General features: G+C 39.6%; 1 protein-coding gene across 2 annotated transcripts in view; it reads right to left on the bottom strand.

Annotated features, from left to right (window-relative positions):
* The window catches only part of RRAS2 (RAS related 2), a 41,974-nt gene that overhangs the window by 5,163 nt on the left and 17,597 nt on the right, over positions 1 to 19,214 (bottom strand). The window contains exons 1-4 of one of the 2 annotated variants that reach the window (XM_014067006.2): positions 10,570 to 11,041; positions 2,505 to 2,592; positions 1,796 to 1,898; positions 1,127 to 1,235 (exon numbers count right to left, since the gene is read on the bottom strand). In XM_014067006.2, the coding sequence (XP_013922481.2) occupies positions 1,127 to 1,235; positions 1,796 to 1,898; positions 2,505 to 2,592; positions 10,570 to 10,605 (336 nt within the window). In that variant the 5' untranslated portion in view covers positions 10,606 to 11,041. Of the gene's footprint in view, positions 1 to 1,126; positions 1,236 to 1,795; positions 1,899 to 2,504; positions 2,593 to 10,569; positions 11,042 to 19,214 lie in introns of those variants that run through there. The other variant, XM_014067005.2, reaches the window with a different exon arrangement.

The raw sequence follows: 19,214 nt of genomic DNA, 5'->3' as shown, positions 1-19,214 counted from the left end.
CGCAGTAGCTAATTTGGGCTCTGTCCTCACCAGAGAACAAATTCTTATGCTTGCTTGTAATTTCTCCCATCAACTGTGATTACATTTTTTGATCAGTTAAAAGGCTTTTTAATTTGAATCCACAAGACACTAAGCAAAGATAACTAATGAAGCCTAATAGCCAATTTGTTATGGGAAATTATGCTATATAAGTGCTACACTCAGACATAACAACATTCTATATCAGTGGCCAGTTAATAATGGACATGGTGATGTGATAACAGACGTGGTAACGTACGAATGGACATGATATTCAGGGAGAGGAGAGCAAGTGATGTCATGTGCATCATGTACAACTTATGTACTATATAACATCCACCATATATTGCATGGCATTTGCATGATATTGTCATGGCACCTGGGACATCACTTCAACAAAGCATCCAGGATGCTGGCTGTTGATGGGGAAAGGGGAACAGGGGCATCTCCCGTAAATGCCAGCTACTTTCACTGACAGGAAGTTTCTACTCTTTTTCATCCCTATTGCTAAATGACTTCCTCTTTACATGCTGTTTTTTTCAGAATAACTTCTCTTCCAGTTATATTCTAATAAATCAATTTTATGAAATGGTTATTACTACTACGAAGGAAAAACAATTCTCAGTCTCTAATGCTATGAGTAATTGTTGGTATCGGAAATGCTGGAAACATAATTGGAAAGAGACTCATGCCTTAATAATGATGTCATGATAATTGTCTCATCGCTTAGATATTGTCCTGAATAACATTCAAATGGCAGTTGCTCAGAGAAGAAGTTGATTTAATGTAGAAATGCTTTCATAAATTAGGAAGAATGGCTTCCTATCTAAATATTTAAGTATGAAACGTCTTAATTGCAGAGCAAGCTAGTTTGATCTATTTTGGGCCAGAATGTGGTTGCTAAAAGTTGACACCAACTTGATAGCAAATAATTAATCCATCAAGAGGTTAACCTCCTAAAAAAATAGAGCAGTAAACCTTCAGAGTTTCAAATGGAGCATTCTATCTGGAGATGTCAAGAACTGAACCCATTGCCATATATTCTTCTATAATAGTATTTTTAAAAAATCACATTCTTTTTGGCATTTTGTTCCTACCAAATTCTTACCTGTCTCTGATGGTCCAGGTCAGCTTTGTTTCCAACTAGAATCATAGGGAACTCATCACGATCTTTTACTCTAAGAATTTGTCTTTGAAATTTATAAATTTCTTCAAAACTAGGAAATAAGAGAAATAAGAGAAGAAAAACTGTTAAGAACTATCCAGGCTATTAGTTCTGTCATCTCACAATCCTTAACAGAATAACAGAGTTGGAAGGGACCTTGGAGGTCTTTTAGTCCAGCCCCCTGCTCTGACAGGAAACCCTATACTATTTCAGACAAATGGTTGTATTTGTATTTGTATTTGGTTTATTTGTATGCTGTTGTCCAATCTCTTCTTTAAAACTTCCATTGTTGGAGCATTCAGAAACTTCTGGAGGCAAGTTGTTCCACTGATTGTTCTAACTGTTAGGAAATTTCTCCTTAGTTCTAGGTTGCTTCTCTCCTTAATTAGTTTCCATTGCTTCTTGTCCTGCCTCAAAACAATCTTTTTGTGGGCTGGTAAAGCTACACTCAAGAAAACTAGATCCAACATTTTCTTGTTTGAGCTCAGTTAGTCAGACATTTCTAAAATTAATTCACTGTGTTGAAAACCAGGGCCAAATACTCCTAAGTAATCCATGTTGATTTATTCTAGCCACAGTAAATATGATAGTTCTCATGCAAACTTCCATTACCTTCCTCTATCTGTGACTGAAAAGACAAGCAGAAAGCCTTCTCCAGTCCTCATATACTGTTCCCGCATAGCTCCAAATTCTTCTTGGCCTGCTGTATCTAGAACTAAAAAAAGACTGGTTAGTTTTCCTACCTAAAAATACATTTTTTACAACCTCCATGCATTAACTATAGTTTAAATTATTTTTAAAAACTAAGGTCATGTTCTCTTAAACTAAACATGTCCCCTCCCATGCCTTTCTGTTACACACTCCAATGCTTCTTTTAAATTTTGTCTCCAGATTAACTGCAATATTGAAAGTCAACAAAGAGGAAACTCCAAACAGTCAAATGTTGGGAGGTACAATAGGGGATATTTCCCTGACATACCACACATAGTTTATTTAATCTCTAAAAATTAACTCTAACATGACTTTGTGGGAAAGCAAACATGAAGTTTTTTCCATCCTATAATAATTCTACACATAGGTGGTAGAAGGTTACATGGATTTAAGTTCTGCATGTGAAGAACTATAGAAAATAATTGTAGAGGAGAAATGGAGCTAATATGCTGCTCCTTCCATGGATGTAGAGCTCTACATGCTTACAGAAACTCAAGAGAGGAACAATTAAAGAAGTGAATACAAATAATGAAAATGGATCCGGTCCTTAAATAAGCATTCCACGCCCAATACAAATTCTATAGAGGGACAAAAATGAATAAAAACTTACTGTCTAATCTTGCTGCTCTTTCGTCTATTACACATTGTTTTGTGTAGGAGTCTTCAATTGTGGGATCATAATCTGTAACGAAGTACGACTGCAGAAAAAGAAGAAGAAAACAGAAGCACATTAAACCCCAAAGTTATTGTGAAACCATCAACCAATCTACCAGCATGACTCCAATCCTGAAGGAGAAAAGAAAATAATTTCAATACAATCCTTTATGTTCCCAATCCACTGAGCTGATCCAAAAGACTATCGTGTCCAAGAGTATCAAAAGCCATTGAGAAGACTAAAGGATGTACTTACCAGCATCTGGATCCTTCACATGAGCCAACCCTGGAAGCTAACAGATCATGGATCTAACGGATAGTTTCCCCAACAACCCAAAGGACTTTTTTCTGCTACACCAAGGCTAAAAGGGAAGGCCTACAGAGATGTCCCGTCCAGTGTCTACCTGAATGCCATTAGAGACCTTTATGAAATTGAGATTCCCAATTGTTCAGTCTGTGCAGAGTGCCTTGAGGGGTAGAAAGGCAATGTCTTTTTATACAGAGATTGGGGGTGGGGTTGCTGTATATAGGGATGGTTGCCATAAAAGAATACACATTCTATCCAAACCATAGGCTACCTCAATAGAGTATTTCGTTGAAGGCAAAATAGTTATACAGTCCTCTCCAGAGCCTCTGCCTGCCATCAGTTCACACCCTGCTGATGAAAGCCACACTGGGCAGGCCATGTTGCAAGGATGATAGACCATCACATCCCCAAACAGCTCCTCTATGGTGAGCTGCCTCAAGGAAAGCGATCATATTGGGAACAAAGGAAACTATACAAAGACACATTGAAAGACTCCTTCAAGGCCCTGGATATTGATACCACCTCCTGGGAAACCCCGGCACAAGATCGACCGACAAGTCCAGGACTTGTGGGACTGAGGCCCTGGTGGGCACCACCTGGGTTTGCCTGACACCAGGCACGAAAGAAACCCAGGTGGAGTCATAGATCCTCGTACTAGATTGTCTGCGCGAGGCCTCTATAGTTCTAATCACTCGCAGCGACAAGTGAGCCTCCCTCAGGCGCTCCCGCTCAATCTCCACACAGTTAGTCGCAGCCAGTATGGCTCCAGGTGCACTAGCTTTCCCTGGTGCAACTCTATCTCCCCTTCTGGGATCTGCCATGGAGGCCACACTGACAGGGTCATGAGATCTGCAAACCAGGCCCTCTTTGGCCAGCGAGGTGTCACCAGGATCAGCTCCGCCTGTTCCCTTACTAGCTTCTCAACTACCCTGGGAATGAAGGGGAGGGGAGGAAAAGCGTACAGTAGCCCGCCTGGCCACCTTGTGCGAAGGGCGTCGACTCCCTCTGTTCCATGAGTTGGGAACCGAGAAAAGAACTGGGGGAGCTGGGCATTGGCTGGAGTGGCAAAGAGGTCCATCATGGTTGTCCGAACCTCTGGCAGATGCTCTGAAACAGCTCCAGGGAGAGGCTCCACTCTCTACTGTCCACCGTCTCTTGACTCAGCCAGTCGGCCTGATGGTTGTCGATCCCCACGATGTGCTCCACTCAGATTGACTGCAGGTGTTTCTCCGTCTGGCTGCCCAGCGACATCACCTCAGCATGTAGTGCCTTGGAACGTGTGCCACCCTGCCGATTGATGTCGGCCTTGACCGCCACATTGTCGGTGAGGACCAGAATGTGATGACCCTCGATGGAGGTCTGAAAGTGTCAAAGCGCCAGATGGATTGCCCGGAGCTCCAACCAGTTGATATTATGTCGGAGCTCCTGCCAGGACCACCAACCCTGCACCAACTGAGATCACAGGGTCGCCCCCCCAGCTGAACAGACTGGCGTCCGTGATGAGTATGAGGTGCTCCTGGTCCCTGAACTCGCACCCCTTGAGCAAGGCTGGGGACAGCCACCACTTGAGGGAGATCAGTACTTGAGGGGTGGCCTTGACTTTGGCCAGTGAGCTGCTAGTATTGACCCTCTGGAACAGCAGGAGGCACCACTGCACAGTCCTGGCGCACTGTGCCCACAGTACTACCTCGATGCAGGATATGAGTTTCCCAACAAGCTGGAGAGAAGGGCTATGGGAACATAATGATCCCTGCGGACCTGCTTAACAATTTTAACCAAACCGGACCTACAATCTGGGGAGAGGAAAATCTTCCCTGAACGGGAATCTATAACAGCCCCCAAATGTAGGATCTTAGTGGACGGGATGAGAGAACTCTTCTCAAAGTTAACAGAAAAACCTAACCGTTGAAGGGTGTCTATGACTTGCAGAAGGTCCGCCCTTGTTTGACCCGGGGATGCCCCCTGGACAAGAACGTCATCTAGGTAGCAATGCAATCTAATGGGGAAACCCCTCAAGAACGCCACCACAACCACCATCACCTTGGTGAATGACCTGAGTGCGGATGACAACCCAAAGGGCAAGGCCTTGTATTGGTAATGGTGCCCCAGATAGGAGAACTGCAGGAAACACCTATGCAGTGGGAGAATGGGGATAAGCCTCCGAGAGGTCTATAAATGCCTTGTAGTCCCCCTCCCGTATGCCCACCAATATGGACTTAAGTGAGGCCATCTTGAACTTGTGGTAAACTAGATATTGGTTCAAGAGCTTCAAGTCGAGAATAGCCCTCCAACCCCTTCGGCACAAGAAACAAGTTTGAATAGAACCCCCGACCCAGCTGGTGCGAATGGACCAGTTCTATTGCAGCAATATCAAGCACATGTTTAATAGCCTGGCACATCCGCTTGCGCTTGTCTATGTTTGAGTTGGGGGAAATGTGCAGAAGTAGTTCGGGGAAATAGAGAGGAACTCTAGCCGAAGCCCATGAGTGACCGTGCTGAACACCCAAGCATCCGAGGAAATCTCCGCCCAGGCCTCGGAGAAGAGAGCCAGGCAACCACCAATGGGTGGGGTCAGAGACAACCTATTTGCCCCAGTGACCACCTCCTCCTCGAAGGGGGGGCGCTTACTCTGTTGTTAGAAATGGGGCCTATCCTTATTGTAACTTTTCTCAGGCTGCTTCTCCGATCTGGGGAAAGAGTACCTGCTTTGTTGAGCCTCCTGCTCCTGAGGGCGATACGAGGACTTGCGGTAGAATGGGGTAGACTTCTGCTCCACCTTTTTTGTCAAAATGGGCAGCACGTTCTTATTATTCTTGTCCTCCATGAGGAGCAGGTCAAGGACAGTTCCAAAGAGATCCCCCTGTGTAGTCGGCTGACGCAAGCTGCCACTTTGACTTGTCCGCTTGCCAACCCCGGAGCCAAAGAAAGCGACAAGAAGTGAACTTCATGGCATTCAACGTGGCATCAGCCCTGCACCACCACTACTAACTTGAGCCCTAGCCGAGGCTGTAGAGCACTGCCTGAAAGAGGAGCCCTCCCCAGGGAGGGTGGGGGAGAAGGGGACCTTTGCACCTCCTCCGTCATTTGCCCCATGGCAATATTCATGGCCCTCCAAGCGAAGCCTCCTCAATGCTCCCTCCTCTTCACTCTTCAGCTGCAGCAAGGAAAGAAAAAAGGGAAAAGTAAAAAGAACGCTGCCTTTTTACCTCCCAGGCAGCCCCAATGCCAGCGCTGAGCTCGGCAGGCTGCAGGGACTGCCGCTGAGACTTCTCTTGGCTTGAAATCCTCACGTGCCATTTCGCCGCTCCGCGGCTCACTGCCTCAAAAAGACTTTGCGCTCTTCCCAGCACTGCCGTAGCTCGATTTCAGCTGCCAAAGCTCCTGCAATCAATTTAGAGCGACAAGAGGCCATGGGGCTGGAAATCCCAAGCCCTCAAGTCTCCCGATCGCTCAGGGATCAGAGTTGCTGCCACGCGGCTGGCACGGCTCCAAACAGCTCATTGCAATGGCGACCGAGCCTTCCCAGCCTTTAGCAAGGCAAATAGTGTCCCTGGAGGTCAGAAATAGAATGCCCCAGCCAGGCAAGTTACTAGCAGAAGGAGAAAGTGATTCCTAAGGAGGCTACAATTGCAAGGAGGGTCCAGGAATGGTAAAAATATAGGAGAGAAAAATAATAGGTCTGTTTTTTTGGCCGGACTGAGATGCAACAGGAAGTAAAGGGTGGAGCATAGAGACATGGCTTCAGCTTCATCCCAGTCTCATGGCCAATTGGGCATGTTAATACCATCCACTGGAGCCTCCTGTCCCTCGCTCCAGAAAATAACTGGATTCTGCTTTGAATTGTTATAAACTATAACCCATTCTCTCTTTTAACAAACTGCAGTTTAATTCTGCAGCCAGTGACATGGGCTGGCAGTGTTTCCATTTTTAATAAATTAGTATAAATGAATGCCATACAACCTGAATCAATGTTATAGCAGTTGAATATAAAATACATAGATATTATTTTTCTTTTTACATGACGGACTATACTTAAAAAACAGATGGGCAGAAATGTTTAGACATGCTATACCCTCAGGAATGCAAGGGCAAGAGTAGGCTGCTGCATTTCTAAAAGAAAAATACAATTAGGACAGAAAATGGGTTAGCTTTAATTTTCATTCATTCATTAAATATGAATGTTTTGTGAAATATGGTTGTGCTTCTTCAAAATGCACTAACTTTCCTATTCTTTCTCATTAAAATTACAATCTGGTGGCAACTTTCCAAGGCTCTGGGACTATACTTCTGGGTGCTTTTCTGAGTCACTGAGGCCTCATATCATGTGTTTCTGCTAGATTTAGTAATATCTCAGAGTTTCTTACTCCCTTTTTGTTAGTTGCAATAATAAAAGTGTATGCAATTAAGCTGTTTATACTTTATTATTTACTAATACTCCATAAAATGCAAACATTTCCACGCAAAGTTTTGAACTCAGAATCAACCACAGATTCAGCATGCTTAAAGTCTTTTCCCCAGCTGTTTTAATTCAAAAGTTAAAATATTTGTTAAATAAAAGCCAGTATGATGGCCACCTACAATTTTCCATTCCACATTTTCAAAGAACCTACTCCAAGTTATTCCAAGAGAAAAACTTCAAAAGACAACCTGTTTCCTGCCTCGGATTCTTAACCTAGGTTTTAAAAAAGCAATCTGCAGCATGTTGCTTAGCTAGAGGGAACTAGAGGGAACACCATCCCTTTCTGCCACCTATACATACTGAACAAGAAAAAATGGCCCCAAACAATGCATTGGTCTAGCACAGTGATGGCGAACATTTTTGGTGCCAAGTGCCCAAAGCGTGTGCCCCCCCCAAATGTAATGCAAGCGCCCTCTGCGCATGCACCCGTGTGTCCTCCACATGTGCCCCACCCCCCAAACATATGCCTGCGTGTCCCCCAGATGCACCCTGCCCACCACGCTTGTGCAGCAGAGACCTGGAGAGCAGTTGGCTGGCGGGAGGTGCATGCGCATGCCTGGTGGAACTGGGCTGGGCAATGGCTGGCCCGCAGAGAAGGCTATGTGTGCCGCCTGTGGTACGCGTGCCATTGGTTCGCCATCACTGGTCTAGCACAACAGTTGTTTTTATTTTTGGCTGCAGGTGTGAATGTCCTTTAGAGGCCAGCAAGACAAATGCAACTGTGGACTTGCCTCTAATGCACACTCAACCCCCTCCCCAAAAAAGCAAGTTTTGAATCATTTGAGGTAATAGCTGTACATATTTAAGAGGTTTATGCTACTCAATGACCACAGCACAGAGACCCATGGAAACAACTGCTATTAAAATGTGATCGGCTATCTTTTGAAATACTTGGAAAAATTAAATACTTCCCATCCCCAGCATGGAACACTACTTCTTCTGAACTAACTACTTCCACTATTCTGGAAGTATAATACAGATCCTGAAAAAGTGATGCAACAACCTAGAAACAAGCATTCCTGGTAAAAGTGGAGAAAAAAATGAACAAAAGTCATTTTTACAGCAATGTTAGTAAATGTCCCCTTGTATCAGGAACAGTCCTAGTGCATGACTCCATAAATAACAAATAAGGTCTAATGAGTCATTAAAATAAAATGATTTGACTAAACCCAGCAGAACAGATGTTGAATTAATCAGAGAATTAGCTTAGAATTTGAGTTATTACTCAGGGACTTTCCTAACCCTGACTAGTTGCCAAACAGCTCTTCACTCACCCACCCACCCAGCCATGTTCCAAAAAAGTATGTATTTGATAATATCTAAGGCAGTGTTTCTCAACCTTGGCTACTTGAAGATGTCTGGACTTCAACTCCCAGAATTCCCCAGCCAGCGAATGCTGGCTGGGGAATTCTGGGAGTTGAAGTCCAGACATCTTCAAGTTGCCAAGGTTGAGAAACACTGATCTAAGGGCATTATCCTATGTTTACTCTCCAAACTAAGCCCAGAAGAGAACAAAATACTTTTTTTACTGTTCTTGATAATGTAATTGTTTTCCTCAACTCTCAAAATCTTATGCTTCTGCGCGTTTTCCCCTTGATGTAGCCTACCTAATCCTGCTAAATTTGAGTTTGTGGTTGTTTCTGTAAGTGTAGCAAAATTATTCTTGTTGACTTTTCTCCTTCTAGCCTATAGTAGGAAAAAAACGATTGGTTACAAGATGGATTCCCCCCCCCCCTTATTTTATTTCTTGGTAAAATGATTAGAAATGTTTCTATGGATTGGCTGTGCTAGTTGTTTCTGCATTTGTCCAACAAACATCCTTCCATAAGTACTAAAGTCAGCTGACATTTTTCAAAAAAGGAACAATACATACACACACACACACACACACACACACACACACACACACACACGCTTTTCTATGCAGCATCCTTCCACTTGAATGGCCAGTGGGCTCCAAGTAAGCTTACAGTAGTGGCCAAAATTGTTGGAAACCTTTTGGTAAAAGTGTATTTTTGAGGTTTGATGGCTAATAACACCACTTTCTTTAGTAGTACCATAAAATTATATACCAATGAAAAGATAATTTAATCAAGAATGTAATGCAACAAAGTTTGTTCAATTATTTGTATTTTATGAAAAGTTATAGCCAAATATAGAGAGCAATAAAACCCAGTTAATAGAAGCAATCATTCAATCTTGGTTTCACATTATAACAGCTGCAGAACTAAAAGACTTGGTTCACTCCATGGGAAGATGTTGTAAGGCCATAATTCATGCTAAAGGTTACCCAACTAAGTATTAATTGACATGGTGATAATTTTTGTCTATCTCATTTTTTTTACGTATTTCACTTTTCTTCTTTATAACTGCTATTCTAATAGAAAACCCTTCATAAAAGTTATTGCATTACATTCTTGATTAAATTATCTTTCCATTGATATATAGGTTTATGGTACTACTCCCAAAAAAGTGGTGTTATTAGCTGTCAAACCTCAGAAGTATTGTACGTTTTTTCCAAAAGGTTTACACAGTTTTGGTCGCTATTGTATATTTAATGTTTTCTATTAGATAACTTTTAGATAAATTCTTGATCTGTGCCTTTTTTTTAAACTTTAGCTTGAAAGTAGGTTTAGGCCACACTTTCAATTCAAAAGAGAAAAGGTCCTTTGGAACATGATCACAGAATCTGTTGGCAACTTCTGAATTCAAACATATCTCTTCTGGGATTGGGGAGCAACTGCAGGAGCACCCCCACAGTCGGAGAAATATATGCAGCTGCTTTAAAGAGGTATTGACACCTGCTACATGACTACCCTACACTATTAAAGAACCTCTTTCCTGTCAAATCTGACTGTTGCAGAGCCTTGGTTTAAATACAGGCTATTTTCTGTTCATTTTTGTACATCTAGTAATTTTGGATAGTAGTCAGTGGCACATTTAAATGTACAAAAGGAAAGACCACAATCTTCCCACAAGCACTGGTGAGAATCAGCCACAGTCATTGTTTTACAATAGTTTTTCCTTTCTTTAATCGTTCTGAAAAAGAAAGTTTTATTTTAGTTTACAAATATGCCAGCTAGGTAATTCTTATAAACTGAAAGAATTTTATTTGGCATCTTTGAGGATATTTATTCTTGCATGCGACCAAAACAGGTCTATATTAAATCAAGTAGGAAATCTTTTCAAGGTCAAAAGTAAGAGTTAATATTTATTTTTTTGTGTTTGAGGGTAGAGATTCTCTTCGGATTTTACCTTGTATGGCAAGATTTTCCAAACAGCTGGAACCATAATGGCAGAGAAGGCTCTTTTCTTGTATCACATCAGTCGAAATTTCTTGGCTGATGGGATCCACAGTAAGTCCCTTCTGGCCTTAATGAAGTAGAGCAGGCCAATTCTATTGGGAAAGACAATTCTGCAGATATTTCAATTATACCTCTAATTTAACAAAGTAGGACTATTATCATGTTTAAATTACAATTATCTTTACACTGTAATTATTCCTTGTACTAATCATACTACATCTTCCATGCAGCATACGTCATTGTGCACTGCATGCCAATAATAAAGATCTGGCTATCTTTTGATTCTGCAGGATATTCACACCAATGCATCTGGAAAAGAAATGGGGGTGATATGACTATCATATGTTGAACCTACTAAAGTTTCTGAAAAGTTTTCAAAGCCAATTTTAAACACAACTACAATTAGTTCTGTTTAGACTATTAAATTTGTGTTTCTCTAGAAAAGGAAGCATCTGAGTAGCAGGCCAAGGATTTATGGATTATTGTTGCCATTGGGAAATCTTGGGTTCATGGGTTCTACTGGACCACATGCCAGAACTTCAAAAGGATTGTAGTTGCAGGCTCAAACAAGCTGAATGCCTAATCTTAATTCAGCCTAATTAAATTATCATATTGCCTACAAAAACACTCAATTTACATCACTGGAAGTTTTTAAGAAAATGTGGATAACCATTTGTCTGAAGTCGTGTAGGGTTTCCTGCCTAAGCAGGGAGTTGGACTAGAAGACCTCCAAGGTCCCTTCCAACTATTCTACTCTACTCTATTCTTATTAGAAGTGCATCTCCCTGAAACCCCAAGTCCAAGGTGAATCGGGCTAACATGGAACAGATTTTTAACACTGGTGGACAAAATAGATTGAAATCCAGGCAGTGACAGTATTTGTAAAGAGTTGAAAAACACTGAAAGAAAAATGCTTTGCTTCATTGTTTGCTAAGTTTCACTATTGGGGCATGACATCTCAAGCAGTGAAAAGGGCAAATTAAAAAGATCTTTTTATAGCCCGATATTGCTTGTTGTACGTTTTCATTGAAGAAAATGGAGTGTCCATCATTCCCCTTGTACTGCAACACAAATAGTTATAACCTTTATAACAACTTGAAACTATTTTGAGTTTTCCCCAGTCTAAACAATGACAGGGTGAAATTTCACTCTTCTAAACTTCATTTCTGATCTGGATTCCAAGTCAGGCCTTTGCAAGCCTTGTTAGGTTCTTACAATGTTCCAAATTCACAACGAAAGTAGAATGGATAATTTCTACAAACCTGTTTTTCACCCATATTTAATTATTTTCCACTATTTAAAGAGAAGGCAATTTTGGTCCTCTCCATATATCTAAAAAAAAATCAGAAGGAGCATTTTTTCCAACAAACACATTTTATTGACACATATATGCCTTTGTGAGGTAAGTTCAGATCATCAGATGCTGCAGCTCATGAAATATTGTACTTTCTTAATAAAATGTGTTAGAAAATGGTGCTATAAGATTCCTCCTGATTTTTTTGCCACCACAGACCAGCATGACTCCTACAATATCCATGTATCCAAGTACATTTGTTCAAAGTGAGGATAGACTTAACACTTAACAAATGTGGCTTAATTTATTAAACCACTGTAATGAATTATTTTAAACCATGAAATTTTCATCTATAATTGGACTTCAACCTGAACTTAGCCCTTTTTTCAAGTTATAGCTTTATTTGAAGCCCATACCCCACATTTCATCTTGAGAGATTCCCAGAACAGTTCACATAACAACAAAAATCAGACATCCCTTGCTCCTCAGGTTTAGAATCTAGGTGCATGACCTCAAAATGAACTTGGCTGCTAATTTTATATTTTCAGGAATTGCTCATAGAAAGCCCACAGATTAAGGTTTTCATTTTGAAAAGGTTCTATAGCCCTTTCCCTAACAGCAATGGGGCTCAGGGACCTCCATTTAGAGAGCAACCTACTACTCCCTCCAGAACAATTCATTGCAGTACCACTGAAGAAGATGGCAAAGTAGAATACACCGCATACACTATTTTTTAAGCAAAAGGAGATGCTGCGTTTTGTTTTTCATGCCTGCAGTAGATAAGGGTAGCGAAGAAGAGATACTGATACTATATACTACTACTACAATGCAGTAACTGGATGAAAAGAGAGTGTTTAAAAGGCTGCATCAGCAGATTACCAGTGCAAAATAAAGTTGTGGTGACTAAAATCTATCTTTTGACATTTCTTAGAAGATGTCGTTTGTCAATATCAACCCACATTTCAGAAATGAAGATCTTTGAAAAGCAAACCCAAGTTGAAGTGGGAAATTAAATGTGACTACTCTTAGAGGTTAGAATGAAGCAATTAAAGGAATAGAGAAGTCTGATGCTTGGAATAGTGTTAAGACTATACACCACAGTGTCAAAACCAAGCATTTCTTTTTGGTACATAAAAAACAAAATTTGCTACAAAAACATGCTTATTAACACTGACGTGTCTTCTGGTTACAACTGACAATTATAAAATTAACCAAACAGGCTCATGCCCTCTGGTTTTCACCTCAGTCCCAAGCCTGGTTTTAGCCCTTAAAAACAACTATCATATTAACTAAACTCTTGCTAATCACAAACCTAGCATTTTCTTGCAGAAGCCTATTAATTGACACAAAGAAATCAAATTAGGTATATGAATTCATCTTTCCAGTCTACAATGAACTATATTTTTCACTAACTACCACATTCCCAAAGAAGCCTGTGAGATTTAGTCCAACATATTTGGATGCCTCAAGGTTTAAAAGATTGGCAACCTCAGGGAAAGTTGTATTTTTAGAGTTAGTAAACATCACAAGTTAGGGACGTGGCGGCTCAGTGGCTAAGATGCTGAGCTTGTCGATCAGAAAGGTCGGCAGCTCTAATCCTTAGCACTGTGTAACAGAGTGAGCTCCCGTTTCTTGTCTCAGCTTCTGCCAACTTAGCAGTTTGAAAGCATGTAAAAATGCAAGTAGAAAAATAGGAACCGCCTTTGGTGGAAAGGTAACAGTGTTCCGTGTGCCTTTGGTGTTTAGTCATGCCAGCCACATGACCACGGAGAAGTCTTCAGACGGCGCTATCTCCTTGGCTTTGAAACGAAGATGAGCACCACCCCTTAGAGTCGAGAATGACTAGCGCATAAGTAGAAGAAGAAGCTTTACTTTAAACATCACAAGCTGGCTTTAATATTCAAAAGCCAGCTCAAAATCATAGGATTTCTAATTCTAAATGGTTTGTCAAAGCTGGCTTGCTGATTGTTGCTAATTTTAGTTTTGTATATAAAGGAAGACAAGGGAGAAGCCACCAAGATCAAAGAAATAATGTTGATCTACTGTAACAATTATGACTAGAGGTGTCTTAGTTCAATTTAACATCACTTGTGTTTTTAACTACTTCAAAAAAACTTCCAAATATGCTTGTAAATAGCAGTAAGCCTTACTTAACTTTGCTTTGATGTATTAAGTACCCTCTGAGCAGAAAACTGGAATGTAAACTGATATACGTAAAATAAACTGGGCTTTTGCTTTGTGTTCCCAGAAATATTCAAAGCTAGGAAAAACATTATCTATCAGTTTCTCCCATTTCTCTAACCAAATATAGACAAAACTAATTCTAGCTAATTAAGAGATGATAGAAGGTAGTAGAAGTATATGTTAGAAAAGTCACTTCTCATCACTGCTTAATTTTGGGGGGGGAAGAGAATGGAAATTTAGTTTCTATTTAGAAAAGTTAATAGAGAACCAGATTAGGTAACATTTTTGAACTTGTCTCCTCAACTGGGGCCAAGTTAGATATAACATGTATGAAACGTACAATAACATTATCTTTGGATATTGAGTCTTTTATGCAGAAAAGAAAGAAAAATAAGTATGACTACTAAAGATAGCAAAATGTCATGGATTTCCACCTATGCAGGCAAAAAAGCTTTTTAAATTTTATTTATGATCATAGACCAGCACTAGGAACAGCAAAGATACAGACTTATCTTCATCTTACATCCCTCTTAATCTAGATATCTAAGTTACAAGCATCTGTAACAGCACATGAGTTTGATAATGAGACTCCTATTAAAGACAGTGACTAGAAGCTTAATATATGTGTGTAATATATTTGGTATAGAATAGTCTGGAGTCAATTATTTATATTATTTAGTTCAATCTACAAAGACACCTCCACTTTTTAATACAATTAAAACAAGAAGTACTGATTAATAAAATTTCTTATATCTTATCCTCTATTATAATATTCCCTACATAATCCCCAATTTTACAATAACATTTAAAATCCAATGATTGTTATGTGTGTGTATATGTGTGTGTGTGTGTGTGTGTATGTATGCGTGTATATATATACACACACACACACACACACACACACACACACATACATACACACACACATACATACACATACATACATACATACATATCATCAAAAACTCCCAAACAACTGAAAGTGGCTAACAATAATTTTAAAAGCAAGAAAAAAGCAAGAAAAAATAAATAAAACTTCCACCCAAGTGAAAGTTCAAGTCCCTGCCCACCACCCATATGTCCATCATATGGTCCAATCAGGCACCCTCCCAACTGGAGATACCTCCCAGTCACATCATCACAGCTGCAGGGCAAGGTGTCCTTGACTCTCTGAGAAAGGAATGTTATTTTGACTATATATCTCCCATACTCCATATAACCACCACCACCACCCCATTTTCCCACAGCATTAATTGTGGCAGGCCTGATAGCCCAATGCAAAAGATGGCTTCCAGGCCTGACACAGTCTTCAGGATCTTATGAAAGGAGACGAGGGCTGGGGGTCAATTCTAAAAGCAAAAAGAGAAAGATCAGGTCAGGTTGACACCACAAAAAGCTATTACTATGGGTTTTCAATGACGATAATGATGGTAGTGCTATCAAAAATACCTAATCAGAAGATCATAACTTACAAGCAGACACGGGGAGATAGATAACAAAACCCTGAGCCCTGAAAAGCTTCATTTATCAAAGCTATCTGCTAATGATGATAAATAACAGCCAGTGAAGTTTGTTATCTGGTTTCACAATACCAAAACTAGTCACCAATCCCAATATTATAAAGAATCTTCAAACCAGCCCCACATAAACAAATGGTCTTTGTTTAGTGACCATAACCGAGACCCGCAACTCACTCCTTAAGCGAAATGGTCACTAGGTGAAACCAAAATTGCTAGAGCTTTTTCTCTGCTTTATAGTTCTGCAAAAGTTGCAAATGCAAGGACAGGTCACAAATCCTCCCCTCACTATGGAGAACAAGCATTATAGGGTCCTGGAGTCCAGCCTGCAAGTACAAAGCAGAATCGGGGCATTTCCACAGATCAAGCACCAAGTTGAGGACTACCTGAAATGATTTAGGTCTGGGCCTTTTTCATGGCCCAGTCGATTTAGATACTTAGATTATATTCCCCTCAACCCCCAGTGAGCATGGCCACAAGAGTTGGATTCCAATACATCTGGAAGTCCACACATACACAAATTATTTAATTTGATTTATATCTGGGAAAGGGGACAAAGCTGGAGTAAAAGAACCATCATTCTCATCTCTTTATTTTATAAATCAACATTTAAAATGTCGCTTTCCTTCTACTTACAAGGCTATAGATAAAATAAACATGTCATTTTTGAAACTTTTGCTCAACAATTTGAAGCGCTTTTCTTTCAATACTGTAATTAATTTCAGTCGTACCACGGTTAGCCTCAATGGAATTTCAGGAATGCCAGTCCAAAGGAGAGTCTATTCTGAGGGGCAGCTGGGAACCACATTTTTTAAATAATTGGGTAGGCATAAAGTTAGACTGATGAGAAGGAAAGTTAAGAAATATTATGTTACTAATAGCTAAATTTGGAGAAGACATCTGCTCTTACTCCATTTTTCCCCCCAGGCACTTATCTTTTCTATCTTCATTTCTCTATCTCCTCTTTTGTCATTCCTTCAATTTTTGTCATTTTCAAATCCCTCCCTTCCCCATGATCTCATTTCTGATAATTAATTCTGATAGTGCTGTTGCCAAAAGTCTCCATTTGTCAGCACAACTCTGGGAGGAAGGGTGGTGGAAGAACACAGATAATATTGGTCAATCTGGGCAGTATGAAGCATAAGTTTATTTTGCAGGGCTCACAAGTAACTTAATTAAAATATATATTTAGCCACCATTTGCTAAGTATGTTTTTTAACTAAAAAAACAAATTGGAGAATAATTTTGGAACAAATAATGATTTTCGGTAGAAACCAAGATTTTTTTTCTGACTAAGAAATTTATATATTAATAGACAAAATGAAAGAAGCGTTAACCAAGGGAAGATGTTTAAAGGAATTATATAAGGAACTTGCAAAGTTTCTATGTCCCTTGTTAAAGTTTAAAAAATGTATATGTGATGGTCATGTAACTAAACTTCAAAGATATTGGAAGGATATACATCAAAACATACAGAAAAAAATTAAACATAAAATTTGAAAGAAAAATAAATTCCAAAAAGATTTTTATAGGAATAGCAATAGCAATTGTTAGACTTATATACCGCTTCATAGGGCTTTCAGCCCTCTCTAAGCGGTTTACAGAGTCAGCATATTGCCCCCAACAACAATCTGGGTCCTCATTTTACCCACCTCGGAAGGATGGAAGGCTGAGTCAACCTTGAGCCTGGTGGGATTTGAACAGCTGAACTGCTGAACTGCAGTCAGCCTGAAGTAGCCTGCAGTGCTGCATTTAACCACTGCGCCACCTTGGCTCTTTTGTTTTATGCTACATACAGGATAAGAACAAATTTTATAAAATATTGAAGAATATCCAGCAACAGCAAAACTATATCCATAACAGGAGTTTAAGTAAATTTGACCAGATGGCTCACTTATATACAAGACATTACATAGCAAGGTGAACTAGACATTTAGAATACATTTTTAGGAAAATAGTGAAGAGATTAATTAGAAATACAAAACGAAATTATTTTAGTAGCAACAGTGTAAGCAATAAACATTCAATATTTAATGTTCAAGCCTAGCATAAATTCTTAGTACCTAACAGGATAATGGTAGGGGGATGAGAAGGGGAGAATGTGTCTCAAAAACATGCAAAATTTGTACTTTTTTGTTTTGATACTTGAATGTCTATTTCACAATTTCTGGTTAAACTAAGGCAGAAATTATAAACAAAACCAAAAAAGCAGCTATGTAGTGTAGATTATTGTCTCCTTTTCTTAAAAGCAGCTAATCTGTGGCGATTGAAAATGCTTTCAGAAACGGACATGCATGAACAATTTTATCCTTTTTATCCTAAAGCTCATATGTTTGAAATTAAGTTTTGGGATTTTTTTGGCATAATTTCATCTTCCCAGAGGAATTAGTCAGCTATTTTAAGGAATGGATTTTCTCCAAAATCTAGATAAAGTGTTTCCTTTTAAATCCGAGGCACTTATTTAACAAAACATTATCTCCACATAAATGAAATTAGGACCAATATACTCTGACTGGAATTAGAATTTCAGACTAATTCTCATAACACATATTATCCATCAACAGCATTCATTTAGCACTACGAACATTAGAAGAAGTAATTAAATTATACACAGGACATTCAGAGCTGCAAGTCTCTGAATGGTAAACTGGATAGCCCATGGTTGAATGCCGTTAAAATACCCTGAAATCCTAATTTCTTTCTTTTCCAATAAACAAAGCAAAGACATTTGTTTAGCTTTTATTCCCCAAAATATGGAAAATAAGGTATTCAAGTATTCACTGATTTTTAAGCCTTATAAATGTAGGGTGTATTACCATCATTAATTTTGAAATTATAAAAGCTTTTACTAGATAAATATTGCTGCTCTGCTTGTTAGATGCTGTTTTAAAATGGTTCAGTATTTGATTTACAGAGGAAAGACAAAGAGGGAAAGGGAGGCATTAGTTCTGGATCTTGGATGATTCCAATTGTTTCCATATTCTAACAACCCAGCATGAAATATTTCTATTAGGCGATGTCTTCATTCTAAGAATTTTGTATCATCAGGCAACCCGCCCCCCTCTGAAAGAATGGATGCTTTGGGCAGAAGTCCCAGATTCCACATTATTCACCATTCAATAAAGACATGTAGCCTCGTCCAAAAAAAGTTAGACAATGGGAGGAACTCTGCTGAATCAGGCCCCAGGCCTACAAAACTTTAGACCTTGTTTCCCACAATGACCAACCAGATATCTATGGCAAATGTGCCAGCAATTATCTTATTTTGATTCCCAGCCACTAGTAGTACTAAGCACATTGCCTCAGATAAAATAAAATTGCATTTCACACCTGCTAATGTTTACTATTTTAACATTCTTCCACCTGTGGTTTTTATTTTATTATTTATTTATCCTATTTATACAGTTGCACACTAGATTCTATCTGGAGCAGTGGCACTCTATCTAATACCAAGTATGGTGTGTTTCTAGAACTGTAAGGTCCCCAAAACTCAAAACTATTCAGTCTTGCCAGGGGTCAGCTAAAGCCTTTTATTCCCCTTCTAGAGCCTCCAGGCACCAGGATAAGACATTCACAATAATGTTTAATTTGTCAGGTATT

This window comes from Thamnophis sirtalis, unplaced genomic scaffold, assembly GCF_051295495.1.
Source record: "Thamnophis sirtalis isolate CommonGarterSnake01/CBP01778 unplaced genomic scaffold, rThaSir2_p1.2 scaffold_1, whole genome shotgun sequence".
Taxonomy (NCBI): domain Eukaryota; kingdom Metazoa; phylum Chordata; class Lepidosauria; order Squamata; family Natricidae; genus Thamnophis; species Thamnophis sirtalis.
This window is presented reverse-complemented; position numbering and strand designations above follow the sequence as displayed.